General features: G+C 41.3%; 2 protein-coding genes and 1 non-coding gene across 3 annotated transcripts; all 3 read right to left on the bottom strand.

Moving 5' to 3' along the window:
* Positions 1 to 2,941: 2,941 nt before the first annotated feature.
* Positions 2,942 to 6,004, bottom strand: LOC121614602 (tripartite motif-containing protein 16-like). The gene has a single exon (XM_041948573.1). It carries the CDS (start codon positions 5,911 to 5,913, stop codon positions 4,201 to 4,203), a length of 1,713 nt encoding a protein of 570 aa, XP_041804507.1. The 5' UTR covers positions 5,914 to 6,004; the 3' UTR covers positions 2,942 to 4,200.
* Positions 6,005 to 7,499: 1,495 nt separating this feature from the next.
* trnae-uuc lies at positions 7,500 to 7,571 on the bottom strand. Its single transcript has one exon. It is a non-coding gene; the product is annotated as a tRNA-Glu (tRNA).
* A 3,871-nt stretch (positions 7,572 to 11,442) lies between these two features.
* Positions 11,443 to 13,883, bottom strand: LOC121614605 (tripartite motif-containing protein 16-like). Its single transcript, XM_041948576.1, has one exon. The coding sequence runs from the start codon at positions 13,796 to 13,798 to the stop codon at positions 12,092 to 12,094; it is 1,707 nt and encodes a 568-aa protein (XP_041804510.1). The 5' UTR covers positions 13,799 to 13,883; the 3' UTR covers positions 11,443 to 12,091.
* Between the last annotated feature and the right edge of the window lie 2,577 nt (positions 13,884 to 16,460).

Here is a 16,460-nt window from a genome sequence, read left to right as displayed (position 1 = left end):
TCCAACATGGTCCCAAGATGTTAAAGAAACAAACACAAAAAAGCAGCAGACATCCAACACGATACACCATAATTTCACAAATCTTCATGTACGTCATAATTTGGCATTTTTATGATTTCATTGTTTATCTGTGGTCTGACTCTTGTGATTCACTCTCAGGGCAGTTACAGTAATTAACACACTGGAACTGCTGGATGTGTCAATAAGCAGCTTCAACTTTATAACTGATATAGATGATCGATGCTGTGCTCACTTGCCGGTTTAAGTTTATTTTTTCATCTGTTGGATGTCTTGGCAGATTTGTGTGCTCTGTGCACATGTTTTTAAGTGGGTTTTTGGCTGTCAAACAAAAACAACAAGCTCAAAGATACGACATAGCTCGATATACCTGAGTGGAGCTGTGGACTCGGGTGGTGACACATGACACCTTTAATTAATGACCTTAATTTGTTCTCATGAGTTTTGAAGGGTTTGATTTGTAGGCTGATAATACACAGGGGCCCTTTAAAATGTGTTTTTGTACCTTAGATACACAGTCCATTAAATTACTTGAGACTGTCACCCGACAGTTTGATGCTGTCAGTATTTTTTTTTATCTTTTTGATATAAATAATGTTGACAATCTTAATTGCATGATTAATAATCACATATGATATAAATATTTTAAGGAATATGTGGTTCACCTGTATGTGTAGAGTTTCATTCACTGGATAGATAGATAGATAGATAGATAGATAGATAGATAGATAGATAGATAGATGTCTGGCGCCCTCTGATGGTTATTTTCTTCAGTTTGATAAATGTCAGGTTTTATTTTTGTCTTCAAAACGGAAAATCAACAATCATCAACATTGTCTGAGGTCGATGAAGAGAAAATAGTTGATGTCTGTGTTCACTTTTCATTCTGTCCAAAGTCACCTACAGTATATTCTACCTGCCAGGTGCATGAAGTCAGCCACAATTCACAAGCGTCAAACAGGAAGCTGGATGAATTTACGTTCAAAATAAAAGCACGATAGCTGTTCGGCGAGGCTAAAAAGAGGAAGTGTTGAGGTGTCCAAATGGTCTCAAAGCAGACTACTTGTGCGGTATCTCTGTTGGCGAAACAACGAAAACAAAAAATGCTTCAAAGTTCCTTTTGTGCATTTTATTCTGCTAAATGTTTCACCGTTTATTCATCTTTATTTTTTATTACTGTTATTTATTTGCTGTAGTCATTCAATCATTCATCTCTTTATGTTTCAAGCTGTACCTCCTAATGGAAGATGGATAGACTGGAAAAAATAAAATACATAACAGAAAAGTCATTGGTATCAACTGTCTCTTCATTGTGATGAAATACATAAACTCAAAATCAGTTGAAATTAACTCATCAAATACATAGCAGAGCTCACATATGATGTAAACTAGATACATTACAGGCTTATGTGCAGTGAAAACAAGCCTTGCTAGTATTGAAAATGAACTTTTCCCCCCTAGCTGGTTATAAAAATCTTTGAAAAGAAATTCCTACAAAACAACATCAAACAGCATGTGGAATTTTTTCATGTTTGGTTTGTGTTTGTAAAAAAGTCAAAATTTGGGGCTCCACATATTTCTGGAAATAATCCAAGTTGGACTAAATACTCATTAAAAACATAATAAATGTTCCTGTTTTGACTTAAAACAGCACAATATTGACTTCCCACCTCATTATTTAATCTTTGCTGTTTCATGTTTTGAGTATTTTTATTGAAGCATTTTTCACAGTTTATTCATTTATTTAGTGAATTTTAAATATTTAATGGAACAACATGAGAAGGACGAGAAGAAGAAGAAGAAGAAGAAGAAGAAAGACCGGAAGGGAGAAAATGAAATGAGAAAAGGACAACATATATCATACATACAGTACATGCGCTGCAGTAGTAGTACTGGTATGTGATCGCATGAATAAGCTCTTATTTTCACAATACAAAAACCGGAAGCAGCGCCGCCATGTTTTGGCTAGCTTGCCGTTGGTTTGCGGAGGGCAAACATGGACAGATAATTTTGCATAACGACACCTTTAACAGATGTAGAATGGAGGTTGCGTTCAAGAGGGCTTCTTTTTTAGCATTTGTTTTTGTCTTTTGTTTTGGGTCTATTCTTCCATCGAGACTGGAATCAAGCGTACATGTCGGCTTTAGGTAATTTAAGTTACTCTGTGTCATGATGTAAAATTGTCTAATTTGGAGAAAAAAATGTAGCTTACTGAAAAATAAAGATTTAGGCACTGTTGAGGAGCCACTGTCTGTATTTTTTGGGCTTTTTATGAGCAGTTTTGTGCATCTAGATTTTCAGATTTATGTTTTTAAGTGATTGTAGAACTTAATTTATACATGATCCAAATTAATATGCAACATAAAGAAACTTCCACTTCCTCTTTCTTCTTGTCACATTTCTGAAGAGTTCACGGTTCAAACTGACTTCAGTGATTACAGGACCTGAAACTAACAACGCTAAATGCTTTAGATTTGTAAAACAGATGTTAAAACATTTGATTAGAAATGCATCAATCGAGTATCTTACTGCTCGAGCACATTTAAACACGCGCGTCAGAAGCCGATCCGCACCTCCACCACGATCAGGTCTGCACATGTGCAGCTCAACACAGATGAGAGGTGAGATGGTGACAAAGTTATTGATGGACGGTGCATTCACGTGTCGAAATAAGCTGAAAAATGAGTTCTCCACTGGGAATAAATTCCCACGAGAGCCGCCTCAAATCAGAACAAGTCAAAGAAAACTTTAGTCCACGACTTGACGACTCTGATGTCATTTACACAGAAAAGGATTTGTTCCTGTATGGACAGTATCCATACAGGAACAAACCTCTGACACACAAACCAAACACTCTGTGATCAGCCTCCAGCAGCTGGGAGAACAAACTAAAATGAGAAGCAAAGACATTTTAAACACTTGTTTTATTCAACTGGAGGAGAGCATAAAGTCAACAGCACTGGCTGATGAATCAACCAAACTACAAGCAGGAAAATGAAGAACTTCTGCTTTGTTTTCCTGAAAAGGATCGTTCATTGTGACTTCTACAAGTTTGACACCAGTGACGATGACGTCTGACACAGAAAGTTTCTAATCAGTTTATAGACACGGTGGAAAGCCTGCAGACCAAGTGAGCTGAGGTGCTTTGACCTCCACGACATCCCTGCTCAGCAGGATGGAGGCGCCCTCTTGTGTCGTGCATCAGTTTCACTCATTTCAGTCGTTAACCTGCTGTGACGTCGACTTCAGGACTTGTTGAGACTTCGCCGAGCCTTTGGCAGCTTCAAACGGCATCAGAAAAGAGACACAACATCTGTGGTCTCGTGTGTGTCAGACCTCAACAAAACTTCTTCACACCCAAACTTCACCAAATGAATTCTTAATATTTGACAAAGCTGCTCAGAGACTGACTGACAGACGCTCCAAACATGAACACTGAACTTTGAGGTGTTTCAGCAGGAAAACGCTCTCAGTTACTCTCTCATATTAGTTTCACATGTTCTCCGTCAGCTTTGTGTGATATCCAGGAATGAAGACAAGAAGAAAACACTTTGTTCCTCTTTGTTTATTCCTGATGGAAACCTTCAGTTTGTTCACACCTGCCATCAGTACAGTCAGTTCAGTGATTTCATGCACAGATTCAATCTTTCACACAATCAGTTTGTTGGAATCTCAGCTCTGGAAAAGAAAATAATCAACCATCTCATTATTGATTACGATCAAGATAATCACACTTTCATTGAAGCTCTCTGCCTCATTTCTACGTCAGCTTGCCAGAATAATAAATGTAAATGTCATCACAGATTTCTGAGAACAGAACATGTACGATAAAGGACGTTCTGCTGCTTTCTCTCTAAGGAGAAGCAACAACATGCAAATAAATCAACAGAAACATTCAACAGACATGTAGAGCTCAGAGAAGTTTCTGTTTTCATGCAGAGAAAAGTCAGTTCAGGTAAACAGCGATCATCCTGAGCAGCGAGAGCCTCCATGGCTGAACAGACACAGGAAGGAGCTCCACCTAAACACACTCAAACATTTACAGAACAACACATGAGAAGACGTCAAAGTCCCACCCACAGTGTTTGATTGACAGCTGATCTCTGCGCAGTGAACAAATGCCACAACAATCAGCTCTCAGCAACAAACATGAAGACAAGTTTCACGATTCAAACACACAATTTAACCCACTGTCCCTGAAATGACTTCTGACTGTTGGAGTTTACACAACTCAGCAGAGTCTCCATCAGTGTAACAAAACCAAAGTCCAGCATAGAGAGGCTGAGTGAACGTGGTCTGGACTCTGTGGAGGAGAGTCATGGTTTCAGAGATGCTGTAGAAGGACAGAATACCTGCACTGTGATCCAGGTACACTCCGACTCTGGAGGACCGAGGACCTGAGACGGGAGTTTCCACATTGTTGTACCAAAAGTTATAACTGTTGTTGTTCCAATATAACGCCCAAGATTTGTCATTTAGTCCAAATCCACATTCATTCCTCCACCCTGCTCTGCTGATGTTCTTGTATGCGACTGCTACACAAACTCCTCTCCCTCTCAGCTCCACCTCCCAGTAACACCGTCCAGTCAGACTCTCTCTACTCAGGACCTGAAACCAACCAGTGAATCTGTCTGGATGATCAGAATAAGACTGTTGTTCACTCATTGCTGTTGCTTTTCTGTTCCCCTCAGATAATAACAGATATGTGTTTGCTGTGTTTGGATCCAGTGTGATTTCACGTGAATATCTGAAGAATCCAGCTCTGGTCTTGGGTCCTGGTGGTGAAGCTGACAGTAAAACATCCACTTCAGCCACTGTCAGTGAGATGTTTGTCCATTCCTCTGTCAGAACGTCCTGTAGTTTATCTCTGACTGCTGACACAGCAGCTGTCACATCCTCAAAGTAGCTGAGAGGACGGATCTTGATGGCGGATGAGTCTGTAGATCCACTGAGTGGTGACAGTGAGGGGTAGTTGTGTAGAAACTGGCTGTGATCCTCTGTGTGTGAGAGCTGCTTCAGCTCAGCATCTTTCCTCTTCAGCTCAGTGATCTCCTGCTCCAGCTTCTCCTCGAGCTCTTTGACTCGCCTCACTTCAGTTTCCTGCTGGGATCTGAGCTGCCGCTCCACATCAGACCTTCTTTCCTCCATGAGACGGATCAGCTCGGTGAAGATCTTCTGGCTGTCCTCCACCGCTTTATCAGCAGAGCCATTGATAGCCTCCACCTCCTGTTGAAGCACCTTCACATCTTTCTGTCTGTCCTGGATTCTCTGCTGGATGTTTTGTCGACTCACCTCCAGCTCTCTCTGCCTCTCAGTCCTTTCTGCTGCAGCTGACACTGTGTCGTGGCCTTTGTGTTCATCCACAGAGCAGAGATAACAGATACACTGCTGATCAGTACGGCAGAACATCTTCATCACCTCGTCGTGACTAGAGCAGATGTTCTCCTGGAGTTTCTTGGAGGGGTCCGCCAGCTTGTGTTTTTTAAAGGCAGGTGAGTCATAATGAGGCTGGAGGTGTTTCTCACAGTAAGAGGCCAGACAGACCAGACAGGACTTGAGGGCTTTCAGTTTCCTCCCAGTGCAGACATCACAGGCCACATCTTCAGGTCCAGCATAGCAGTGATCAGCAGGAGCAGCTTGGAGTCCAGTCTTCTTCAGCTCCTCCACTAAAGCTGCTAACATGGTGTTTTTCACCAGGACAGGCCTCGGAGTGAAGGTCTGCCTACACTGAGGGCAGCTGGGGATTTTCTCCTCATCCTCTTCATCCCAGAAGCCTTTAATACAGTTCATGCAGTAGCTGTGTCCACAGGGAATAGTCACCGGATCCTTCAGTAGATCCAGACAGATCGAACAGGAGAAGGTTTCCTGGTCCAGCTGAACTCCTTTCTGCGCCATTTCTCCTCTCAGTGTCAACGACTGTCTGAGTTTCACTTTCTCAGAAGTGAAACCAGTTTGAGCTCTGATCTAAACAGCATGTGTTTCTGCAGTGAATGGGGCCTGTCAGCTCCTGCACCGCACCACATGTTGGTTACACCCATCTTCAACTTGTAGATCTGAAGGGGAGGGAACCAGGAAATACGTGGACAGAGTGGAGCTGCTGTGTTTGAGAGCAGGAAGAAGAGGGAGGGGTTATCGAGCTCCGACTCATTCAGGAAGACGAGCAGTTTGAGAGAGATACTGTGTGTTCAACACTTGTTTACAACAGAGCTCATTTCTCATTAAAACCACTGCTCACTTCAGCTTTTAGGAGGTCAACTCTGATTACAGTCAGAGGGTTTGGAGACGCTCCCTGTTTTCGTTGAAGACATAATAATTCAAACAGGTTAAATTTACAAAGTAATTTAGAGTGAAAGGTGTGTTTTACTGTTCGATGCATTTCAACAAATCTTTGAAGTCAGTTACTTGTTGGACTCTGAATCCCACAGGACATGAACGCAGCAGATCATTTGGTCTGCAGTTCAATTGGTGACGTGTTTGTTTCTGTGAAAGACAAAAGTTTGTCTGACTGCTTTTATTCTGATTTTTGCCAACAGCCGATGATTTTCTCCAGATCTTTCTGCCTAAATCACATCAAATAATCTAAATGTCTCATCAGTTTTACTTTGTGTGGAAACTGAATGATGCAGGAGGAAAAGAACGATCTTTCAAATGATGTTTGACTCTCACAAACGTCTAAATTCAGCCTCAGTTGGTCCTGATGAGAGAGAAGAGCCACAAGATGGCAGCATGTTCACAGAGGACGCTGCAGACGCTCCTTCACCAGCACTGAGGATGGTGATGATGAAGATAATGATGATTAAGATGGTGATGATGTTGATTTTGATGATGATGATAAAGATGATGGTGATGATGACGTGACTTTGATGATGATAGTGATGATGATGATGATGAAAATGGGAATGACGATGATGGTGATGATGAGGATGAAGATGGGAATGGTGAAGATGGGGATGGGAGTGATGATGATGATGGTGATGATAAAAGATAAAATATACTTTTATTGTCCCGCTGCAGTTTACAGGTGTAAACAGAAAAGAGAGAACCAAGCAAGAAAGTACAGCAGCGACATACTTCAAAGAAGTCAATATATGTATAAAAACGAAAGTATATCAAAAATATATAAATACACACACACGTATATATACATATATGGACACACACATATGTATATCCATACATACATATACACACCTATATACAAAAGAGGTATAAAAACGGACAGGAAATTATTGCTCCATGTATCTTATTGCACTAAGAGGTGCTGTTGGTTGTTTAGCAGGCTGATGGATGTCGGCAGGAATGAGTTCCTGTAGCGGTTCAGTCTGGTTCTGGGGACCCTGAGTCTCCTGCCGGAAGGTAGGAGCTGGAACTCGTGGTGTAAAATGTGAGTCGGGTCAGACACAATTTTTTGTGCCGGTCTGGTGACGGACTGCTCATAAAGCAGCTGGAGGGGAGGATGATTCCTGACCCCTAGATGTACATTCCCATACCGGGAGTCAAACCCGGGCCGCCAGAGTGAAAACCAGGAATCCTAACCGCTAGACCATATGGGAAGGGAGAGATATTGTCACTTTTTAGTCAGCAATCTTATTTATGTATTGATTGTTGTGTTACCTGATAAACGTGAGTTCATTGTTCACTTTCTTGTAGCTCTGTTTTTGGTCTCCACCAGCTCCTGAGGGAAATATCTGGCTCTTTAGCTGCTAAACGCCCCCCAGCGGTCATATTGATTGATTGATTAAATTAACTTATTCATGGATCATCAGACACGGAAAATAAACCAAGTTCCAAAGGACAACATGTTGAAGTGAAATCCTTTATTTCCAACATGGTCCCAAGATGTTAAAGAAACAAACACAAAAAAGCAGCAGACATCCAACACGATACACCATAATTTCACAAATCTTCATGTACGTCATAATTTGGCATTTTTATGATTTCATTGTTTATCTGTGGTCTGACTCTTGTGATTCACTCTCAGGGCAGTTACAGTAATTAACACACTGGAACTGCTGGATGTGTCAATAAGCAGCTTCAACTTTATAGCTGATATAGATGATCGATGCTGTGCTCACTTGCCGGTTTAAGTTTATTTTTTCATCTGTTGGATGTCTTGGCAGATTTGTGTGCTCTGTGCACATGTTTTTAAGTGGGTTTTTGGCTGTCAAACAAAAACAACAAGCTCAAAGATACGACATAGCTCGATATACCTGAGTGGAGCTGTGGACTCGGGTGGTGACACATGACACCTTTAATTAATGACCTTAATTTGTTCTCATGAGTTTTGAAGGGTTTGATTTGTAGGCTGATAATACACAGGGGCCCTTTAAAATGTGTTTTTGTACCTTAGATACACAGTCCATTAAATTACTTGAGACTGTCACCCGACAGTTTGATGCGGTCAGTATTTTTTTTTATCTTTTTGATATAAATAATGTTGACAATCTTAATTGCATGATTAATAATCACATATGATATAAATATTTTAAGGAATATGTGGTTCACCTGTATGTGTAGAGTTTCATTCACTGGATAGATAGATAGATAGATAGATAGATAGATAGATAGATAGATAGATAGATAGATAGATAGATAGATAGATAGATAGACAGATAGATGTCTGGCGCCCTCTGATGGTTATTTTCTTCAGTTTGATAAATGTCAGGTTTTATTTTTGTCTTCGAAACGGAAAATCAACAATCATCAACATTGTCTGAGGTCGATGAAGAGAAAATAGTTGATGTCTGTGTTCACTTTTCATTCTGTCCAAAGTCACCTACAGTATATTCTACCTGCCAGGTGCATGAAGTCAGCCACAATTCACAAGCGTCAAACAGGAAGCTGGATGAATTTACGTTCAAAATAAAAGCACGATAGCTGTTCGGCGAGGCTAAAAAGAGGAAGTGTTGAGGTGTCCAAATGGTCTCAAAGCAGACTACTTGTGCGGTATCTCTGTTGGCGAAACAACGAAAACAAAAAATGCTTCAAAGTTCCTTTTGTGCATTTTATTCTGCTAAATGTTTCACCGTTTATTTATCTTTATTTTTTTATTACTGTTATTTATTTGCTGTAGTCATTCAATCATTCATCTCTTTATGTTTCAAGCTGTACCTCCTAATGGAAGATGGATAGACTGGAAAAAATAAAATACATAACAGAAAAGTCATTGGTGTCAACTGTCTCTTCATTGTGATGAAATACATAAACTCAAAATCAGTTGAAATTAACTCATCAAATACATAGCAGAGCTCACATATGATGTAAACTAGATACATTACAGGCTTATGTGCAGTGAAAACAAGCCTTGCTAGTATTGAAAATGAACTTTTCCCCCCTAGCTGGTTATAAAAATCTTTGAAAAGAAATTCCTTCAAAACAACATCAAACAGCATGTGGAATTTTTTCATGTTTGGTTTGTGTTTGTAAAAAAGTCAAAATTTGGGGCTCCACATATTTCTGGAAATAATCCAAGTTGGACTAAATACTCATTAAAAACATAATAAATGTTCCTGTTTTGACTTAAAACAGCACAATATTGACTTCCCACCTCATTATTTAATCTTTGCTGTTTCATGTTTTGAGTATTTTTATTGAAGCATTTTTCACAGTTTATTCATTTATTTAGTGAATTTTAAATATTTAATGGAACAACATGAGAAGGACGAGAAGAAGAAGAAGAAGAAGAAGAAGAAAGACCGGAAGGGAGAAAATGAAATGAGAAAAGGACAACATATATCATACATACAGTACATGCGCTGCAGTAGTAGTACTGGTATGTGATCGCATGAATAAGCTCTTATTTTCACAATACAAAAACCGGAAGCAGCGCCGCCATGTTTTGGCTAGCTTGCCGTTGGTTTGCGGAGGGCAAACATGGACAGATAATTTAGCATAACGACACCTTTAACAGATGTAGAATGGAGGTTGCGTTCAAGAGGGCTTCTTTTTTAGCATTTGTTTTTGTCTTTTGTTTTGGGTCTATTCTTCCATCGAGACTGGAATCAAGCGTACATGTCGGCTTTAGGTAATTTAAGTTACTCTGTGTCATGATGTAAAATTGTCTAATTTGGAGAAAAAAATGTAGCTTACTGAAAAATAAAGATTTAGGCACTGTTGAGGAGCCACTGTCTGTATTTTTTGGGCTTTTTATGAGCAGTTTTGTGCATCTAGATTTTCAGATTTATGTTTTTAAGTGATTGTAGAACTTAATTTATACATGATCCAAATTAATATGCAACATAAAGAAACTTCCACTTCCTCTTTCTTCTTGTCACATTTCTGAAGAGTTCACGGTTCAAACTGACTTCAGTGATTACAGGACCTGAAACTAACAGCTAAATGCTTTCGATTTGTGAAACAGATGTTAAAACATTTGATTAGAAATGCATCAATCGAGTATCTTACTGCTCGAGCACATTTAAACACGCACGTCAGAAGCCGATCCGCACCTCCACCACGATCAGGTCTGCACATGTGCAGCTCAACACAGATGAGAGGTGAGATGGTGACAAAGTTATTGATGGACGGTGCATTCACGTGTCGAAATAAGCTGAAAAATGAGTTCTCCACTGGGAATAAATTCCCACGAGAGCCGCCTCAAATCAGAACAAGTCAAAGAAAACTTTAGTCCACGACTTGACGACTCTGATGTCATTTACACAGAAAAGGATTTGTTCCTGTATGGACAGTATCCATACAGGAACAAACCTCTGACACACAAACCAAACACTCTGTGATCAGCCTCCAGCAGCTGGGAGAACAAACTAAAATGAGAAGCAAAGACATTTTAAACACTTGTTTTATTCAACTGGAGGAGAGCATAAAGTCAACAGCACTGGCTGATGAATCAACCAAACTACAAGCAGGAAAATGAAGAACTTCTGCTTTGTTTTCCTGAAAAGGATCGTTCATTGGGACTTCTACAAGTTTGACACCAGTGACGATGACGTCTGACACAGAAAGTTTCTAATCAGTTTATAGACACGGTGGAAAGCCTGCAGACCAACTGAGCTGAGGTGCTTTGACCTCCACGACATCCCTGCTCAGCAGGATGGAGGCGCCCTCTTGTGTCGTGCATCAGTTTCACTCATTTCAGTCGTTAACCTGCTGTGACGTCGACTTCAGGACTTGTTGAGACTTCGCCGAGCCTTTGGCAGCTTCAAACGGCATCAGAAAAGAGACACAACATCTGTGGTCTCGTGTGTGTCAGACCTCAACAAAACTTCTTCACACCCAAACTTCACCAAATGAATTCTTAATATTTGACAAAGCTGCTCAGAGACTGACTGACAGACGCTCCAAACATGAACACTGAACTTTGAGGTGTTTCAGCAGGAAAACGCTCTCAGTTATTCTCTCATATTAGTTTCACATGTTCTCCGTCAGCTTTGTGTGATATCCAGGAATGAAGACAAGAAGAAAACACTTTGTTCCTCTTTGTTTATTCCTGATGGAAACCTTCAGTCTGTTCACACCTGCCATCAGTACAGTCAGTTCAGTGATTTCATGCACAGATTCAATCTTTCACACAATCAGTTTGTTTGAATCTCAGCTTTGGAAAAGAAAATAATGAACGATCTCATTATTGATTATGATCAAGATAATCACACTTTCATTGAAGCTCTCTGCCTCATTTCTACGTCAGCTTGCCAGAATAATAAATGTAAATGTCATCACAGATTTCTGAGAACAGAACATGTACGATAAAGGACGTTCTGCTGCTTTCTCTCTAAACACTCGTGCAGTGGAGGAGAAACAACAACATGCAAATAAACCAACAGAAACATTCAACAGACATGTAGAGCTCAGAGAAGTTTCTGTTTTCATGCAGAGAAAAGTCAGTTCAGGTAAACAGCGATCATCCTGAGCAGCGAGAGCCTCCATGGCTGAACAGACACAGGAAGGAGCTCCACCTAAACACACTCAAACATTTACAGAACAACACGTGAGAAGACGTCAAAGTCCCACCCACAGTGTTTGATTGACAGCTGATCTCTGCGCAGTGAACAAATGCCACAACAATCAGCTCTCAGCAACAAACATGAAGACAAGTTTCACAATTCAAACACACAATTTAACCCACTGTCCCTGAAATGACTTCTGACTGTTGGAGTTTACACAACTCAGCAGAGTCTCCATCAGTGTAACAAAACCAAAGTCCAGCATAGAGAGGCTGAGTGAACGTGGTCTGGACTCTGTGGAGGAGAGTCATGGTTTCAGAGATGCTGTAGAAGGACAGAATACCTGCACTGTGATCCAGGTACACTCCGACTCTGGAGGACCGAGGACCTGAGACGGGAGTTTTCACTTTGTTGTACCAAAAGTAATAACTGTTGTTGTTCCAATATAACGCCCAAGATTTGTCATTTCGTCCAAATCCACATTCATTCCCCCCTGCTCGTCTGATATTCTTGTATGCGACTGCTACACAAACTCCTGTCCCTCTCCACTCCACCTCCCAGTAACACCGTCCAGTCAGACTCTCTCTACTCAGGACCTGCCAAAACCAACCAGTGAATCTGTCTGGATGATCAGAATAAGACTGTTGTTGAGTCGTTGCTGTTGCTTTTCTGTTCCCCTCAGATAATAACAGCTTTGTGTTTGCTGTGTTTGGATCCAGTGTGATTTCACGTGAATATCTGAAGAATCCAGCTCTGGTCTTGGGTCCTGGTTGTGACAGTAAAACATCCACTTCAGCCACTGTCAGTGAGATGTTTGTCCATTCCTCTGTCAGAACGTCCTGTAGTTTATCTCTGACTGCTGACACAGCAGCTGTCACATCCTCAAAGTAGCTGAGAGGACGGATCTTGATGGCGGATGAGTCTGTAGATCCACTGAGTGGTGACAGTGAGGGGTAGTTGTGTAGAAACTGGCTGTGATCCTCTGTGTGTGAGAGCTGCTTCAGCTCAGCATCTTTCCTCTTCAGCTCAGTGATCTCCTGCTCCAGCTTCTCCTCGAGCTCTTTGACTCGCCTCACTTCAGTTTCCTGCTGGGATCTGAGCTGCCGCTCCACATCAGACCTTCTTTCCTCCATGAGACGGATCAGCTCGGTGAAGATCTTCCGGCTGTCCTCCACCGCTTTATCAGCAGAGCCATTGATAGCCTCCACCTCCTGTTGAAGCACCTTCACATCTTTCTGTCTGTCCTGGATTCTCTGCTGGATGTTTTGTCGACTCACCTCCAGCTCTCTCTGCCTCTCAGTCCTTTCTGCTGCAGCTGACACTGTGTCGTGGCCTTTGTGTTCATCCACAGAGCAGAGATAACAGATACACTGCTGATCAGTACGGCAGAACATCTTCATCACCTCGTCGTGACGAGAGCAGATGTTCTCCTGGAGCTTCTTGGAGGGGTCCACCAGCTTGTGTTTCTTTAATGGAGCTGCGTCATAATGAGGCTGGAGGTGTTTCTCACAGTAAGAGGCCGGACAGGCCAGACAGGACTTGAGGGCTTTCAGTTTCCTCCCAGTGCAGACATCACAGGCCACATCTTCAGGTCCAGCATAGCAGTGATCAGCAGGAGCAGCTTGGAGTCCAGTCTTCTTCAGCTCCTCCAATAAAGCTGCTAACATGGTGTTTTTCACCAGGACAGGCCTCGGAGTGAAGGTCTGCCTACACTGAGGGCAGCTGGGGATTTTCTCCTCATCCTCTTCATCCCAGAAGCCTTTAATACAGTTCATGCAGTAGCTGTGTCCACAGGGAATAGTCACCGGATCCTTCAGTAGATCCAGACAGATCGAACAGGAGAAGGTTTCCTGGTCCAGCTGAACTCCTTTCTGCGCCATTTCTCCTCTCAGTGTCAACGACTGTCTGAGTTTCACTTTCTCAGAAGTGAAACCAGTTTGAGCTCTGATCTAAACAGCATGTGTTTCTGCAGTGAATGGGGCCTGTCAGCTCCTGCACCGCACCACATGTTGGTTACACCCATCCTCAAAGTGTAGATCTGAAGGGGAGGGAACCAGGAAATACGTGGACAGAGTGGAGCTGCTGTGTTTGAGAGCAGGAGGAAGAGGGAGGGGTTATCGAGCTCCGACTCATTCAGGAAGACGAGCAGTTTGAGAGAGATACTGTGTGTTCAACACTTGTTTACAACAGAGCTCATTTCTCATTAAAACCACTGCTCACTTCAGCTTTTAGGAGGTCAACTCTGATTACAGTCAGAGGGTTTGGAGACGCTCCCTGTTTTCGTTGAAGACATAATAATTCAAACAGGTTAAATTTACAAAGTAATTTAGAGTGAAAGGTGTGTTTTACTGTTCGATGCATTTCAACAAATCTTTGAAGTCAGTTACTTGTTGGACTCTGAATCCCACAGGACATGAACGCAGCAGATCATTTGGTCTGCAGTTCAATTGGTGACGTGTTTGTTTCTGTGAAAGACAAAAGTTTGTCTGACTGCTTTTATTCTGATTTTTGCCAACAGCCGATGATTTTCTCCAGATCTTTCTGCCTAAATCACATCAAATAATCTAAATGTCTCATCAGTTTTACTTTCTGTGGAAACTGAATGATGCAGGAGGAAAAGAACGATCTTTCAAATGATGTTTGACTCTCACAAACGTCTAAATTCAGCCTCAGTTGGTCCTGATGAGAGAGAAGAGCCACAAGATGGCAGCATGTTCACAGAGGACGCTGCAGACGCTCCTTCACCAGCACTGAGGATGGTGACGATGAAGATAATGATGATTAAGATGGTGATGATGTTGATTTTGATGATGGTGATGATGACGTGACTTTGATGATGATGATAAAGATGATGGTGATGATGAAGATAAATATGATTAAGATAGTGATGATGTTGATTTTGATGATGATGGTGATGATGACGTGACTTTGATGATGATAGTGATGATGATGATGATGAAAATGGGAATGACGATGATGGTGATGATGAGGAAGGGAGTGATGATGAGGATGAAGATGGGAATGGTGAAGATGGGGATGGGAGTGATGATGATGATGGTGATGATGATTGATAAGATAAGATAAGATAAGATAAGATAAGATAAGATATACTTTTATTGTCCCGCTGCAGTTTACAGGTGTAAACAGAAAAGAGAGATCCAAGCAAGAAAGTACAGCAGCGACATACTTCAAAGAAGTAAATATATGTATAAAAACGAAAGTATATCAAAAATATATAAATACACACACACGTATATATACACACATATGTATATCCATACATACATATACACACCTATATACAAAAGAGGTATAAAAACGGACAGGAAATTATTGCTCCATGTATCTTATTGCACTAAGAGGTACTGTTGGTTGTTTAGCAGTCTGATGGATGTCGGCAGGAATGAGTTCCTGTAGCGGTTCAGTCTGGTTCTGGGGACCCTGAGTCTCCTGCCGGAAGGTAGGAGCTGGAACTCGTGGTGTAAAATGTGAGTCGGGTCAGACACAATTTTTTGTGCCGGTCTGGTGACGGACTGCTCATAAAGCAGCTGGAGGGGAGGATGATTCCTGACCCCTAGATGTACATTCCCATACCGGGAGTCAAACCCGGGCCGCCAGAGTGAAAACCAGGAATCCTAACCGCTACACCATATGGGAAGGGAGAGATATTGTCACTTTTTAGTCAGCAATCTTATTTATGTATTGATTGTTGTGCTACCTGATAAACGTGAGTTCATTGTTCACTTTCTTGTAGCTCTGTTTTTGGTCTCCACCAGCTCCTGAGGGAAATATCTGGCTCTTTAGCTGCTAAACGCCCCCCAGCGGTCATATTGATTGATTGATTAAATTAACTTATTCATGGATCATCAGACACGGAAAATAAACCAAGTTCCAAAGGACAACATGTTGAAGTGAAATCCTTTATTTCCAACATGGTCCCAAGATGTTAAAGAAACAAACACAAAAAAGCAGCAGACATCCAACACGATACACCATAATTTCACAAATCTTCATGTACGTCATAATTTGGCATTTTTATGATTTCATTGTTTATCTGTGGTCTGACTCTTGTGACTCACTCTCAGGGCAGTTACAGTAATTAACACACTGGAACTGCTGGATGTGTCAATAAGCAGCTTCAACTTTATAGCTGATATAGATGATCGATGCTGTGCTCACTTGCCGGTTTAAGTTTATTTTTTCATCTGTTGGATGTCTTGGCAGATTTGTGTGCTCTGTGCACATGTTTTTAAGTGGGTTTTTGGCTGTCAAACAAAAACAACAAGCTCAAAGATACGACATAGCTCGATATACCTGAGTGGAGCTGTGGACTCGGGTGGTGACACATGACACCTTTAATTAATGACCTTAATTTGTTCTCATGAGTTTTGAAGGGTTTGATTTGTAGGCTGATAATACACAGGGGCCCTTTAAAATGTGTTTTTGTACCTTAGATACACAGTCCATTAAATTACTTGAGACTGTCACCCGACAGTTTGATGCGGTCAGTATTTTTTTTAATCTTTTTGATATAAATAATGT

This window comes from Chelmon rostratus, chromosome 12 (assembly GCF_017976325.1).
Source record: "Chelmon rostratus isolate fCheRos1 chromosome 12, fCheRos1.pri, whole genome shotgun sequence".
Classification (NCBI taxonomy): domain Eukaryota; kingdom Metazoa; phylum Chordata; class Actinopteri; order Chaetodontiformes; family Chaetodontidae; genus Chelmon; species Chelmon rostratus.
This window is presented reverse-complemented; position numbering and strand designations above follow the sequence as displayed.

Bases quoted from the DNA above. Each gene is read 5' to 3' on its own strand.
- LOC121614602 (XM_041948573.1), bottom strand. From the start codon at position 5,913: ATGGCGCAGAAAGGAGTTCAGCTGGACCAGGAAACCTTCTCCTGTTCG.
- LOC121614605 (XM_041948576.1), bottom strand. From the start codon at position 13,798: ATGGCGCAGAAAGGAGTTCAGCTGGACCAGGAAACCTTCTCCTGTTCG.